This window comes from Rhinatrema bivittatum, chromosome 3 (genome assembly GCF_901001135.1).
Source record: "Rhinatrema bivittatum chromosome 3, aRhiBiv1.1, whole genome shotgun sequence".
Lineage (NCBI taxonomy): Eukaryota > Metazoa > Chordata > Amphibia > Gymnophiona > Rhinatrematidae > Rhinatrema > Rhinatrema bivittatum.
Window position 1 is genome coordinate 301,770,449 of NC_042617.1, and position 16,470 is coordinate 301,786,918.

Sequence of the window (16,470 nt, forward strand, 5' to 3'; positions counted from 1 at the left end):
ACCCATGGTGGCCAGCTGGCATGGCTCAATAAAGACTGTCTTGGTGGATATGAAGTGCTGTAGGTCCTGAAGGAGTGGATCCAAATGCTCCCATAGCGGAGAGGCCCAGGCCAGAGTCTTACCATCGAGAAGGGAGAGAATGAAGGTTTTATTCACCGTGTCATCTGGAAAGAGTGCCGCTTGGAAGGATAAATGCATGTAGCACTGATTAAGGAATCCCCAGCACTGTTTTGGGTCCCTGGCATACCAGGGTGGAGCAGGTGCAGAATGGGACGACTCAATGCGGCAAGCCCGGGCAGCACAGCTGGTGGCTGAATTAGCACAGCTGAGGCCAAGGGTGCAGCCAGACGGGTGGTGAGTCACTCCATGGAAGTTGCTAGAAGTTCCAGGAACCACTGTTGCTCTTAGAGCTTGTGAGCAAGACCTGGGATGGCCTGGAGGGCAGTGACATCCACTGAGTCCATGGCTTCGGCAATCTCTTGCAGGCATGGACTCTTGGACCAAGGTGGAGTTGGTGCAACCTGCAGGAAGAAGCCTTGGAGGTCCCCACTATTGGCTGGTGGAGCTGGCTGTGCCAGAGGCCCAACTGGAACATCACCCATACCAGCCCTCATTCCCCTTAGGTTGAGCCTTCGGGTGCAGTGGCTGGGAGGACTTCAGCGTGGGCCTCTGTGGATGAGGCGGAGATCCGTGGAGATGGTTGAGGCACAAGCCAGGGTCCGGGGCAGGATGAGTACAGGCATAGTCAGAGATGAGCAGCGGTCAGGGTAGGCGGCGTTCAGTCATGGTCAAGAGTCAGGTAGTGGTCATATGCAGACGGAGTTCAATCATAAGTTATTTATTATTTTATTTATTTATGTTATTGATCTGCTCCTCCAGAGGGGAGGAGTTAGCAATCTGTTATAAATCTGCTGCTTGGAGTTAGCAATCTGTTATCGAGCTCCTCCTGTGGAGGGAGGAGTTAGCAATCTGTTATGGATCTCCTCCTGGAGAGGGAGGAGTTAACAATCTGTTATCAATCCCTGCTGCTAGGAGTAGCAATCTGTTATAAGTCCGCCAGGGAGTTAGCAATCTGTTATGGATCACCCTGCCAAGGGAAAGAGCTAACAATTGTAATACTCCGTAGGCGGAGTTATTGATCTGTGGAGGGTTGGCTTCCCACAGAGTGGCAGTCTGTATAATACCACTCTGGTAGTGTACGGAATGAACACTTAAGGTAAATTGGTGAATCCCTGGGCCGATGGCAGATGACAGCACCCTCAGGAGGATACCCTGAGAGGGACCACCGGCTAGGCCGGAGTATGGAGACAAACACAGATAGTTCTTTATTAGACTAATTTACAATTTACTAAATGTAAATTGTAAATTGTAAATTTATTTTCCTCTTGTTATGACTTACTTGTTTCTTTTCTTCTTACTGCTTCTTGTTTATCCCTTCGCCCAGTTACTCTCCCTGTTGAAATGTACTTTCCAAGCTTCCAGTTATTATGTGAACCGGTATGATGTCCCCACAATTACCGGTATATAAATGTTTCTAAATAAATAAATAAATAGACAGAGTGGCAGTAGTGAGCTGATGTGCCCGGCAGGGCTGAAGTCCTTCAGATACTGGAATTGCGGTCTCTGGGTTGCTGAGCTGTAGAGAGAGACTATAGGTAGTGAGTAGACATGGTATGCTGGATACATAACTAGTAGTAGATGATACACTCACAATTGTAGATATCTGTAATGGTTTCTATGCAACAGAGAGTCTTCAGTATATTCAGGAACAAGAGCCGTAGGCGAGTGCTGGTTCCTATGTGCAGTCTGGAATGAGAACTCACAATATCTGTGTATGAGATGGCTTCTGGAATAGAAGAGAGTCTTTGGAGATTAGGAACATAGGCCCTCATGGAGCGAGTACCGGTTCCTATCTGTAATAGCACTCACAGTGTTCACGTCTGCGATCGCTTCCAGATAGTAAGGAGTCTTCTGAGCATTCAGGGATGTAGGCCCTCGAGGAGCAAGTACTGGATCCCGTCTTAGCAATCTGAAATCAAGAAGAGAGAGCGGGGCCCCCGAGGAGCGGGTACCCCTAGGTAAGATGGTGGAGGCAGAGCAGCGGAGAAACAATTCCCCTTGCTAACTCGATTCGTAGTTACAAGCAAAGACCTTTTAAGGTGGAAGCAGATGACGTCACTACAGGGGAACGCCCCTGAGGTTCGCGCCCTAGCCGGTACAAACTCTGGGGCGCGCGCCCTTATGTCATCAGAAACATGGCGAATCCGCAGCGTCAGGCCAGCCCGGGGATTCCAGGAAAAACGGCGATGAGAAGCCGCGGCAGCATCTGTCCGTCAGACCCAAAGGGAGTCGCCACTAAGGTAGAGAGGGTGGAGCGAGGGAGAGAACAGGCATGAACGGAACAATTTAACAGCTTTGTTATACCGACATTTGTGGGTACATCATATCGGTTTTCATTGAACTAAGAGAAATACAGAGAACAGGGATGGGAGAACCCCAACAAGGGGGGGGGGGGGGACTAAACAAGGAAAAGGCAAAAGGAGCAATAAACTTAGGTAGTGGCAAAAACATGGAGTACACAGTAAGTAAGAGCGTCAAGCAGGCCGAAGTCAGAACCAGACATCTGTCCAAGGGAAAGCGGAATGGATAGGCAGGCTGGGAAGCAAGGAACGGTACAGGTGGGCAAAGAGAGACACTGAAGGACTGAAGACTGACCACAAGGACGAAAATGAAGAACTCAGAGAAGATGACCAGGGACTTCGCTGCTTTGGGTCAATGGATGTCCCCAGTCTTAGCTACAGCAGTGATGTGTGCAGTCTCAGCCATGGCCACGTTTTCTTTTTTTTAACCCCAGAAAAAGCCAGCAGTATGGATTACTTCTGGTTCTCCCTCCCCTAACGTTGGTAGGCAGAGCCGAGCCTGGAGAACCATAACTATAAAAGCAGCAGACTCTGCTGCACAGTCAATGGGAATGCACTGCTGAGGGGACCAGAGATGTAGAGGCAAGCTACAGTCTCAGAAAGGGAAGGGGTGAGGAGGAAAAGCCTTGCATTGTCAGAGAGAATTCTGTCTGAGGTGGCTGAGCTGAGCTCTGAGCTGGCTGTGGAACCAGCGAGTGTCCTGGAGAGACAGACTGCAGAGAAGGGGTGGGAAAGGGAAAGGAAGGGGGTCCTGCAGGCTGGAGAAGGGCTGGCGACAAGCAAAATTGTCTCCCACATAATGATGCGGGAGACATTCACTGACAGCCCGATTTTTAATCCCCAGCGCAAGAAAAAAACAAGGCTTAACGTGCGTGGCCGGGCCTTGCATGCGCTGCACGCATTTTCAAAGGGACCCAGCCATGCGCGTAACCCCTATTACACACAGAAGTGCCCAGCCAAAGAAAAGGGGCGGGGCTGGAGGCGGCCAGTACAGTGGCCATTTGCCGCTGTACCGGGGAAGGGACAGAAGGAATTTAAGTTGCTACTGCTCCAATGCAGCAGTAAGCAACAAAATAAAATTTGAAAAAGGTAGGAGAAAGGGGTTAGGGAGGAGAGGGAGAAGAGGGGAAGGGAGGTTAGGGAACTGGGGATGGCCGCGATGTGTCGCCGTGTGAATTTGCAGAACTTTAAACCCCCCCCCCCCCCCTGCGTGCATGGATTACAAAATCCAGCGTGTGCGTGGGCCAATGATTTTATAACATGTGCGAGCGCCAGCGCACGAATGTTATAAAATTGGCACATCCATGTGTGCACGCCGGGAAGTGCACGCACCTATGAAAATCTACCCCTAAGTGAGCACAAAAGCAGCAGTACAAAAGCAGTATGTGTGTAAATGTCTGTGAGAGAGAGAGTGTGTGTGTGTTTCTGAGCCACTGGTTGGTATTGTAACTGCCTCTTTGCTTGGCAACTGATTCAAGAGCAGGCTGGTTGGCAACACCAGGCCCCACAAATCTAGGATATACAAAAGATTTAACCAAATGGGTGTGGGGCCAACCAGTTGAATGGATGGAAGGGGGACTGCAGTTCAGTTTGCTCATCCCTGGTTTAGAGTATATGCTGTTTCTTAATTATTTAGGAACAAATGTGAAATTTACGATAGAGATATTTTGGTTCCAGGTCAAATGATGGACCTCTCAAGGGTTGGCTTGGCATGCTTTTGGGAGTTGTTGAAATATGTGCTGCACAGAAAACTCACAAGGGTGTCAGATATATAATCCGTGGACCTGTTTTGAAAAAAATCCCTTGGCAATATTTTCCTACAATATGTCCCTGTACCTGTGTCAGAATTGTTAACAGCATTTGACATTTAGTCTTAGATCGTAAAAGTGGTTTATGGGTAATGGTGAATGCTTAAGATAAGTACATAAGTTATAGGGGGTTTTGTTTAAGTAGTTTAAATATAGACACATTTATTAAGTATCCATCTTAACGAACTGGTAAATAATAGCTGGAGTGCTTAAGTTTGAAAATGCTTGCAGTCCATTGCAAGGCAAGAGGCATCAGATCAACAAAGTATAGCACCACCTATACACTGATACCAGTATCGTTTTGAACAATTTTTTGTTTAATGTGATGTTCATATTACTTGTAAGTTTTTGCACCTCTGTTTTTGTTTGTTATTGAGGTGTTTTGCTGTATAGTTTACAGGATAAAGTTAAACATGACATTTTTCTGCAATTTTTAATGCAACATTATTATTTATTTGCTGGTTTTAACAAATTTAAAATAATAAAACAATGAATATGGCATGCAAAAAGTTTGGACACCCTTCCAGTTGATTTATTACTTAAAAAAAAAAAGTTGTTAATAAGGACCAACAGTTGATTGATTCATTAGGCCTTCAGTTAGGTGGAAACAATTCCACAGTTGTACAAGTATTCTAACTTCTAGGTTATGATTGTTCTGTCTAGTATCAACAACTATGTGCTCCTCTAAACAGTAACTGTCTGAGCATTTGAAAATAAAGATAATTCACTCTAAAAAAAAATCTTTAAATGATTTCAGCTAGCAATTTCAACTGTCAGAAACAGTGTTAAGAAATGTAAATTACATGGAACTGTTGAAGTCAAGGCAAGATCTACTTGACCATGAAAATTCTCTTCTAGCAGCGTCCAGATTTGAAAAACAGAACAGATGACCTGATGAAAAGTTGTTTCGACAGGTCCACTGTACAGCATTATGTTGTAATATCTTGCATGGTTGTGGCTAAACAGTTCAATTTTTGTTTCATCAGTACAAAGCACTTTATTCCAAAAGCTTCAGGCTTATAAAGGCTTTGTTTTTGCATACTTCAAATTACTTTTGTGATGAGATTATAGAAAAGATTTCTGACAACTCTCCCATTCAGATCATTGTCATGTAAGCAACACTGTACTGTCGACTTGTGGACCACTACTCCAGTGTCAGCTAAACTTTTCAGCAGCTCTCTTGCAGTGATTTGTGGATTCTGTTTTGCAGATCTAACCAATATTTGGGTAGTTCTATCAGAGATTTCTTTTGCTCTTCCAGCTGTTGTATTGATTTCAACAGTTCCATGTAACTTCCATTTCTTAACAATGTTTTTGACAGTTGAAATTTCTAGCTGGAAGCATTTAGATATCTTTTATAGCTTTCCTATTCTTTGTAAGAGTGAATTATCTTCATTTTCAAATGCGCAAACAGCTGCTGCTTAGAGGAACCCATGGTTGTTGAAATTAAACAGAACAACAATCACAACCTGATAGATTAGAAGGATCAAAATATTTGTTCAACCATGGAATTGTTTTCACCTGACTAATTGAAGATCTAATGAGTAAATCAACTTTTTGGGCCTTATTAACAACTTAAAAAAAAAGTATTTTCAATCTGTTAAAATCCATAAATAAATAATAAAGTTGCATTACAAATTGCAGAAAGTTGTGTTTCACTTTGTACCATGCAAAGGTTCTGTCAGCTTCTGTTCACTTAGGTATTCATTGAAACATACAATTTTCCCAGGGTTGTGTAAACATTTGTACACAACTGACTATTGCCAGAATGTGAGGTGCCACTTGAGGATCTCTACTGGATCTGGCAGCACCCAGTAAATAAGGTACGGTGAGAGGAGGGAGACGAGAAAGCAGAAGATTTGGGTAGGGAAAGGGGAAGGGGCCATGGGGGAGGAGAGAAGGAAGGTGGACCCATGATTGGAGATCTCCTCCCATGTTTCAGCCCTGGGTCCTCAATTGCCTAAAACCAAACTTGCATTTGTAAAATACATTTTTATTTGCATTAGATAAAAAAAAAGATCACACAGAGCTGCATACCTAGTTAAGGACTAAGAAGCCTATCAACAAGGTGCTCAGCAGAGTGCACATATTTACACACAGTTGTGTGCACATTTTTTATGCAGAAATGTTACTCCTGATGCAGCAAGGAGCTTTGCACACCAAAAAATGTGTGTGTAAAACTGTGCGTCCTGTTTAGTGTCCTTGCATGGAAATGCCATGTAAATGGCGGCATAAGATAGTACTCCCCATTGCAGAGAGGTGCGCTGGCTTAACTCAGGTTATCTTAGCACTGGAAATTTTACTCCTGGTTAGAGATGAAGTAAAGTTTCTAGTTCTGGTGTCAATCAATGGGCAGAAGCTGACGTTCTGGTGCTGTGACCTGTACTGAAGATTTAGGTGGAGAAAACACATGTTTTGCACACACAAAGCTTGTTTTCTGCTTATACATTTGATTTATGCGTATGAAAATGTATTCCATGCTAAAAGTATTTTTGTGTGCATAAATCACATCGGAGACTCCCCCGCTCTACCAAGTTTTAAATGTATGTTCAGCCTATGCTGAGCACACATTTTAACTTGGGTTTGTGTGCACGTTTTCCAGTCAGCGCACTTTTTAAACTCCCAGCACATCGAGAGTTAAAACAAATGTTTTACCTGTGTGTTAAGAGCACAGTTTTAACCCACATGTTATTGCATCCGCCCTTTAGTTAATTGTTACAAAGATATACAAAGAGTCTGCCTACACCAGTTATGGATTAACCAAATCTAAATGCACATTGAACTGCAGTTTTGATTTTCATATTGTGGTGAATAATTTATTTCTGCACACATGACACTTTTAAGTGCTACACAGGAGAGTCATTAACTTTTCGTGTTCCTGTTTTGTGAAAGACAGACTGGCAATTGTGCGATGGGAGATGAACACTATATTTACTCTCCAGTTCAGGAGACAGCAGCCGGTGAGGATTTCTTGCAGCATGTTTTCAGGATCATTCTGGAGGAGGCAGTTAAGAAAGGGACGGATGTTACAGAAAAGGTAAGAGAAAAGGCAGCAAAGTACAATAGGTGACAGAGAACCTGAGAGGAGACATACAACATTACAAGTGTTTGATATCATCTCGCCTTTTTAAGAGTTTACTCATAATACAAGTTTTATAAATAGTTTTTTAAACCAGAGATGTGTCTGCTGCCATTCAACCAGGAGTGGTTCTATAATGAAGCAGGGTGAGGCAGCTGCCTCAGGCAGCAAACTTTTGGAATGGCAAAAGGTGCCTCCCAAAACACAAGATACATATTTTGCTACATGTTGTCAGGATTCCCACTCCCCACCAACTGCTGTAAAATGAAGCCCAATTTGCCGGCAGTGGAGCCCAACCTGTCGGTGGCCGAAAAAAGAAGAGGAGACCCTGTGCACCAGCAGCCAAAAATGAAGAGGAGGCCCCACCACTGGCAAAAGAAGAAAAAAGTCAGCAGCTGCCAGCAGCCAAAAAAAAAAGAAGATAGAGGGAATGTGTTTGTGTGTGTGTGTGTGTGCGCACACGTGTGTGTACATGTGTGTTTGTGAGAGAGCATATGTATGGGTCTGTTTGGAGAAAGCATGTGTGTGTGGGTGACAGAGCATGTGTTGTGTGTGAAAGAACATGTGAGCATCTGTGTGTGAGAGCATGTAAGAGCATCTCTGTGTGTGAAAATGCATGTGTGAGAGCTATATATGTGAGTGAGAGAGCATGTGTGAGATCATTTGTGTGCATGTGTGAAAGTGCGTGTGTGAGAGCATCTGTGTGCGTGTGTGTGTATAAGAACGTGTGTGTGTGTGAAAGAGCATGTGTGAGAGCATCTGTGTGTGAGAGAGAGAGCATGAATGTGTGTATGTATATGATTATAAGAGGAGGAAGTTCACCTTCCCTGCCCCTTCCGCCTCTCCCTGCAATAATCCACGGAAATCTCAGGGTGATTGGAAATCAAAAGTTCCCAGAATGGAAAACAGGGATTTTTAAAATACTTATTAGTTTTAATTATTGGGTGTTATTTGATGTTTGCTATTTTAAAATATTATTGATGTTTGGAAAATTTCATATTTTTTATGAGTTTTTAATTATTGGTTGCTAATCTATTCATCAGCTGTTTTGAAATATTCTTTTTATGAGTATGCTTTTACTATTATTTGTAATTCTTTGTAGCTCTTTGTACCTTAGACTTCCACAATCTAGTATCAAGGCCCTGCAATGTGTGCAAAATTCTGCAGCCAGAATAGTGGCTGGAACCCCAGTTAGACATATCACACCAATATTGGTGAAATTCCACTGACTTCCTGTTAGCTGGAGGATTAAGTTCAAAGTTTTAATGCTGATGTTCAAAGGCCTAAATGGTCTTGTTCCTGCCAGCTTTAATGCTTCCTTAAAATTTATCGACCAGCAAGACCTCTAATATCTGTTACACAAAATTTACTGGACATTCCATCATTCAGATTAGTGAGGCTCGATGAGTCTCACGAGTGGCTATTTTATATTCAAGGCTACGCTCATTAAATGATGAGAGTGTTTACCTAAAGTTTTGCAAACTGGTAAAAAGTTTTCTTTTTCAGCAAGCGTACCCTGAAATTTAGCTGAGGAGTATCATACAGTTATGATAATAATCAGGAGCATTCTTTTGAAAATTAGGTGGCACTTTCTGTATTAATAATTAATTTAGTTTGTTATGGATTTGTTTTGTATTGTTTTATTGATTGATTGTGAATTTTATTGCGTCTGTTGTTAGTTTTCTGCTAATTTATGTTTTATATCCTATTGATTTTATTAATGTTTATTTGGAAACCACCAAAGCAATTTTGATTTACGATTATATAAATTCTAAATAAATATTATGATTTATTTATTTTTATGTATTTATTTATTATTATTTATTTATGATTTATATTATTGTTTTGAGGAATGGCATTTATATTTTTCCATTGTTGCTCTGCATATAGTCTGGCTTGTTGAGATTTTCAGTTCATTTCTGTTTATACTTTATGGTCACTTTTTCCATATTTGATAAGGGTCTGTCTGGGTTCTGCATGTGTGACTCAGGTTAGATATTCTGCTGTCATGTAGGGATCTATAGCAGCCTGGCTTGTTCTGTTTTCCTGATATGTGTATTGGTGTTTAGGACCTGGTGTAATATTTGCGGCATTGCCTTTTCATAGTTGGGATTTTTATTGTTTGAGGGCTGGGCTTTATGAAGGCAATGCCCACACCCAACATACATTACTATAGGCCTAATACCATATGCATTCCAAGTGTGTTTTTTGCAGGGTTGTGATATTTTTATAGAAGACTGTACTCTTAATCTTTTTCAAGTAAAATGGTTATTATAAATGCAGAATTTTTAATTGTGAGGGCAGGGGAACATGGGCACAAGGCCCCAAATCTTACATGGGGTGCCTATTGCCCTTGCACCGGCCTGGAGATAGTGTGCCACACAAAGACCCCCATCTCCCACATCTCCAGGAGAAAATGTTGGGGAAAAGGTGGGAGGCAGGTCTTACGGTTCCTAGGAGTATGGCAGGGCTGCCAGCTTCCTAGAAACATTATCAGTAACACTTTATCTGCTACTCCTTTGGAAACTCTGACCTCTGTTTGCCCCCTTCTGCAGCATTTGAAATCACCGAAAGGACCAGATTATAAAGAGACCCCCTTGCCCCTCTTGATGATTTGACCTGTACCATACCTTATAGGGTAGGGGCATCTCGTCCCTCACCTCAGGCAGCAGATTGCCTTGAGCCACCCCTTTGTACGACTTTGACCTGATAGTTGGTGTTATAGCAAAGCTAAGCAAAATTAGATTTAGCTAATACTTGGGAAGGAGTCCCCAGATTAGAAGGTGCCAGGTAGCAATTATATTTCCTAGGATCTTTATTTTTTATTGAAATTAAGAAAAGCGATAAAGACTGGCATTTTATTTCGGGTAGAATATCATGCATATGCATGACCCCACTGGGATTCCGATGAAGGAGTATGCCCTAGTAGTTGGATAAGGAAGTGTAAAGTAATGTACCACTGGAGGCTGCTGCAATTATTTAATCCTGTTTGCATGTATGCAAATGACCCCTGGTTCCTCTGTGGATTTAGAGAGGGAAGACGTGTTTCCTTTCAGTTCCTTTAAGTTTAAAAGGTAAAGGCCCAAAGCCTTGGCTAAGGAGTCTTAACCCTTCTGGAGGAAGTGGTGAAGACTGAAACTGTGAAGGATTTCAAAAGGGCATGAGATAAACACTGTGGATCCCTAAAAGGCTAGAGCAGAGCTTTCCAAAGTGTGTGTCGTGACAGTTTAGTGTGTCGCCTGCAGTGTGCCAGTGTGTCGCGCAAGCCCGGTGCACGTGATGGGGCGGAGCAGGTGGTATACCGAGGAGAGGTCAGAGGGAGCCAATGCAGCCGCCAGTGGACCTCATCCCACTGGCGGCTGAGTAGTAAAAATCACTGTGCTGTGCCGGAGACACACAGCAGGAAGATCGGCAGGGCCGTGGTGGAGCTCACGTCACCACGGCCTGAAGAAAAAGGTCGCGTCTAAACGTGCAGGTGCTCCTCCTCCTTCCTGCCCACGCGGCCCCAGAAGAAAAATGTTGCTGGAGCCGCACGGGCAGGAAGGAGGAGGAGCATCAGCCGTGTGCAGAAGAGGAGCAGCGTTGTCGCAGCGGGCTGAGAAGAGGAGGCCCGGTAGCAGGGCCCCACCGCGGATTGGCCCGAGAAGATCAGGGCCGCCACCGCCACGGATCGGCCCGAGAAGATATGGGCTGCTGCAAAGGAGGCCCAGAGGTAAGAGAGGAGGCTGAGGGCCCGTAGAATGTGTGTATGAGATGAGTTGAGAGACTGTGTGTGGGAGTGAGGACCTGAATGTTTGCAGAGACAGCATGTGAGAGCCTGTGTGTGTGAGAGAGAGACAGCATGTGACAGTGAGAGCCTGTGTGTATGAATGATTGTATGAGAGAGAGCATGTGAGAGCCTGTGTGTGTGTGTGTGAGAGAGAGAAAGCATGTGAGAATGAGAACCTGACTGTGTGTTTGAGGGAAGAAGATAGATAGAGAGAAAAGAAATAGAAAAAAAGACTATGAAAGGAATTGGCAAAAAAATAAGAAAGGGAAGGTGGAACAAAAAAGCCTGTGACCAACCGATTAGAAAACTAAGATCAGACAGCAAAGGTAAAAAAAAAAAATTATTTTTTAGTGATTGGCACATGTAATCTTTGGTAATGTGCAAGAGTAGCACTTTCTCTATGCAGATCTCACAATGTACGAGATCAACATGGAGGCAGTGGAAACCCACGGGGCTTGCACAGAGGAGGCAGCAGAATGGGCTTCTGTGCCAGTAGCAGCAATCAGTGCCTCCCCAATAGCCATGTGGCATCAGTGACAGTGGCAGCAGAGGAATAAGAGAGGCTCCGAGGTTGCTGGCAAAAGAAAGAGAGGGGGGTCTGCCTTTAGTGTGTGCCTGCCTGAGGGTGTGTCTGTGTATGAGAATGTATGGGTGTCTTCCTGGGGTTTGTATGTGTGAGAATAGGTGCCTGCCTATGTGTGGTGTATGTGTGTGTGTGTGTGAATGAATTGGTGCCTGCCTGGGGGTCTGGGTGTGAGAATAAATGTGTGCATGCCTGGGGGATGGTGAGGGAGTGGTGTGAAAATGAATAGGAGCCTGCCTGGGGGTCAATTTCAGTGTGTGAGAATGACTAGAAGCTTGCTTGGGTGTGTGTGTATGTGTATGTGAGGGAGCCAGAGAGAGTGAGAGCATGAGTGTGTATGAGAAGATCCAGGGGAGTAAGAGTTTGTGTGTGGGGGTGTGTGTGGAGGGGGAGAGAGTGTCTTAGAGCCTGAGAGTGTGTCAGTGTCAGTGAGAGCAAGAGGTTATGGTGGGTATAAGAGCATGAATGTGTATGTATGTGACAGTGTATGTGTGAGAGAGAATGGACATGTGAGTATGTGTGAGAGAGGATAACCTCCTAATCTTTGACAATATCAGGGTGACTGGAAATCAATAGCTCCCACTTATGGACAGCAGGGGCTTTTTAAAATCCTTATTAGTTTAAATTATTGGGTGTTATTTGATATATAGAATTCATATATATAGAATATAGAAGTCGGTATATAAGAATTCAAATAAATATATGTGCTGTTTTGAAATATTTTATTGGTGTTTGGGAAATTGTAAAAAATGTATATGATTTTAATGAATAGAAATTCTATTTATCAGTAGTTTTAAAATATTCTTTTATTAGTATGATTTTACTATTATAACTGATGCTTTATGTTGTTTTTATTTGTTTTATGAGGAATGATGGTTCTGTTTTTCCATTGTTAATACACAGAGTCTGGCTTCTTGGGGTTTCCATTTCAGATTTTGTCTAATTTGTGCTCCTTTATTTTGTATTCTGTATTTGGTGAGGGTCTGTCTCTGCTCTCTGTGTGTGTGACCATGATGAGAGATCTATAGCAATCTGGTTTGTTTTGTTTCCTCAGTAGGTGGTGTATTGGTATTCTAGGACCCAGTGTAATATTTACCCTTGCTTTTTCACAGTTAGGGTTATTGTTGTTTGAGTCCTTGGTGTTATTACTGTTATGTTACAATGGGAATTGCAGTATAGATTTTGAGTGTCTTTTTTTTTTGCGAGGTTTTGTGTTAGTTCACAATGTGCCTGGCAGTGGAAGGTGTTTGTGCTGCTGTTACTGTGAGGTGACACCAGAATTTGAAAATATCTTTTAGTATGATGAGCTGTAAGGGAAACATCCAAGCTCCATTGTTTGGGGGAATTTCAGTGGATGCACAGAGTTACAGAACTGGAGGTGCAGGATTTATATTGACATTCTGTCCCTTCCTATAAATTCCAGACTTCACTCTCATAGCCATATAGAATTAGTTGAATGAGGCTATCAAATAATTATATAGGTGAAACTGGCCAGCTTTTTAAAATTCTGCAGAAGACCCTTTGGACTTTTTTATTAACACCAAATATTCAAAAGCTGTGTTCATCCCATCAAGCTCATATATTTCATTAAAGAGGTAAATTGAATAAAACAATAACTTTGTTTTATTATTGTTATCATAAATTATAACAATAACATTAATCTTGGAATATTATATATTTTTAATATAAAGGAAAGGTTTTCACAAGATAGGTTGTGTCATGAAACATTTTATTATGTATATATTTAAGGAAACATACATAAATTGTCGAAATACATTTCGTTTGTTTAACCTTTAACCTCTGGTTTGCTAGTAGACTGGATTACTGTGTCACAAAATTGTTTGTCTAAAATGTGTGTCACCAACATGAAACGTTTGGAAAGCTCTGGGCTAGAGGATGGGAATAAATAAAAAAAAGCTTAACAACGCGGATCGGCAGTTACTACCCTTAAGAGAAATGTGGGGGTAACCTGCACAGAGTAGCAGTGACTGCCTTGGGAAGCTTGTTGGGCAGACTAGATGGACCATTTTGGTCTTTTCCTGCCATCATTACTATGTAAACTGCAAGAGATTAATTTCCAGCTCACATCCAGTGGTTGATAAGTTAGCTCTAAGTAATTTGTAAGTAATTTACCTTTTAAGTGATTATTCTTAGGAGGAAGTTTTATTCACCCTTCCTACCCAGAGAGAAGTCTTGGTCGTCTTTGTGTTCCTGAAGTCCAAGGGATTCCCTTGTCAATCTAGCAATTGGTTGAAGAAGTGAGTATTCAGCCGGTATCATACCCAGGAGGAGAAAGGAGGATCTAAGCTACTACTCTGGTGCTCAGGAACAGCAAACAGCTAAGGGAAGGCCTAAACAGATATGAGAGAAGGACAGGAGAAAATTAGAGTTCAAGCACTGGATCCCAAGTATTTCAAGGGGAGTCCCCATTCCATTCAATCCAAGGACAAAGTAGGGACCCTAAAGGATAGAAACAAGGGATCACAGATTACGTTTTTGAATTGTTTTATTTATTTACTGTATTTAAAAAGATTTGTAGCCCTCATGCTCCACAGTTCGCAGTGGGTAACTGTCATACATGCATAGTAAAATACGAACATGATATAATAAAAACAGACAAAGAAAAGTAAAGAACAGCCTCATATTGTTGCACTTCCTGGCTGCGTCTGTTCCGCGGCCGGGCCTGCTCACCTCTCTCGACCCTCTACCAGCACAGGCCTTCCCTGCACAGTCGGTCCTGGCTGGATAGCTCAGTTGCTTGAGCAAGAGACTCTTACTTCCAGGGCTGTGGGTTCAAGCCCACATGTTGGCATTGGTAATCGGGACATTCTGCCTGCTCAGCTGCTCACCCCGGTCCTTAAATCCTGTCAACCGTTCTGGACCAACATTCCGTCTAGCGCCTGCTCCCTCGGAGGCTGGAGCCCTGTAAGGAATATAGAATACTCCTTGTCTGGGACCACTTATCTACGGGGTCCCAAAAAGAATGCAGTCAGGATATATAAAATAAGAATTTATTTATAAAGGATTGAATTGACATACACACACACAATCATCATTTCACAAAGCAATGTAATAGACTAGATGCTTTACCAGCAGTAAGAACATAAGAACATAAGAACATAAGAAAATGCCATACTGGGTCAGAAGAAGGGTCCATCAAGTCCAGCATCCTGTTTCCAACAGTGGCCAATCCAGGCCATAAGAACCTGGCAAGTACCCAAAAACTAAGTCTATTCCATGTAACCATTGCTAATGGCAGTGGCTATTCTCTAAGTGAACTTAATAGCAGGTAATGGACTTCTCCTCCAAGAACTTATCCAATCCTTTTTTAAACACAGCTATACTAACTGCACGAACCACATTCTCTGGCAACAAATTCCAGAGTTTAATTGTGCGTTGAGTAAAAAAGAACTTTCTCCGATTAGTTTTAAATGTGCCCCATGTTAACTTCATGGAGTGTCCCCTAGTCTTTCTACTATCCGAAAGAGTAAATAACCGATTCACATCTACCCGTTCTAGACCTCTCATGATTTTAAACACCTCTATCATATCCCCCCTCAGACGTCTCTTCTCCAAGCTGAAAAGTCCTAACCTCTTTAGTCTTTCCTCATAGGGGAGTTGTTCCATTCCCCTTATCATTTTGGTAGCCCTTCTCTGTACCTTCTCCATCGCAATTATATCTTTTTTGAGATGTGACGACCAGAATTGTACACAGTATTCAAGGTGCGGTCTCACCATGGAGCGATACAGAGGCATTATGACATTTTCCGTTTTATTCATCATTCCTTTTCTAATAATTCCCAACATTCTGTTTGCTTTTTTGACTGCCGCAGCACACTGAACCGACGATTTCAATGTGTTATCCACTATGACACCTAGATCTCTTTCTTGGGTTGTAGCACCTAATATGGAACCCAACATAGTGTAATTATAGCATGGGTTATTTTTCCCTATATGCATCACCTTGCTCTTATCCACATTAAATTTCATCTGCCATTTGGATGCCCAATTTTCCAGTCTCACAAGGTCTTCCTGCAATTTATCACAATCTGCTTGTGATTTAACTACTCTGAACAATTTTGTGTCATCTGCAGATTTGATTATCTCACTCGTCGTATTTCTTTCCAGATCATTTATAAATATATTGAACAGAAAGGGTCCCAATACAGATCCCTGAGGCACTCCACTGTCCACTCCCTTCCACTGAGAAAATTGCCCATTTAATCCTACTCTCTGTTTCCTGTCTTTTAGCCAGTTTGCAATCCACGAAAGGACATCGCCACCTATCCCATGACTTTTTACTTTTCCTAGAAGCCTCTCATGAGGAACTTTGTCAAACGCCTTCTGAAAATCCAAGTATACTATATCTACCGGTTCACCTTTATCCACATGATTATTAACTCCTTCAAAAAAGTGAAGCAGATTTGTGAGGCAAGACTTGCCCTGGGTAAAGCCATGCTGACTTTGTTCCATTAAACCATGTCTTTCTATATGTTCTGTGATTTTGATGTTTAGAACACTTTCCACTATTTTTCCTGGCACTGAAGTCAGGCTAACCGGTCTGTAGTTTCCCGGATCGCCCCTGGAGCCCTTTTTAAATATTGGGGTTACATTTGCTATCCTCCAGTCTTCAGGTACAATGGATGATTTTAATGATAAGTTACAAATTTTTACTAATAGGTCTGAAATTTCATTTTTTAGTTCCTTCAGAACTCTGGGGTGTATACCATCCGGTCCAGGTGATTTACTACTCTTCAGTTTGTCAATCAGGCCTACCACATCTTCTAGGTTCACCGTGATTTGATTCAGTC

At 42.5% G+C, this 16,470-nt stretch overlaps 1 protein-coding gene across 3 annotated transcripts in view; it reads left to right on the plus strand.

Annotated features, from left to right (window-relative positions):
- CSAD (cysteine sulfinic acid decarboxylase) overlaps positions 1-16,470 on the plus strand; it is a 108,061-nt gene that overhangs the window by 26,263 nt on the left and 65,328 nt on the right. For 2 of the 3 annotated variants that reach the window (XM_029595062.1, XM_029595060.1), the window contains exon 2: positions 7,125-7,265. In XM_029595062.1, coding sequence (XP_029450922.1) covers positions 7,140-7,265 — 126 coding nt within the window. In that variant the 5' untranslated portion in view covers positions 7,125-7,139. Of the gene's footprint in view, positions 1-7,120; positions 7,266-16,470 lie in introns of all 3 variants that reach the window. The other variant, XM_029595061.1, reaches the window with a different exon arrangement.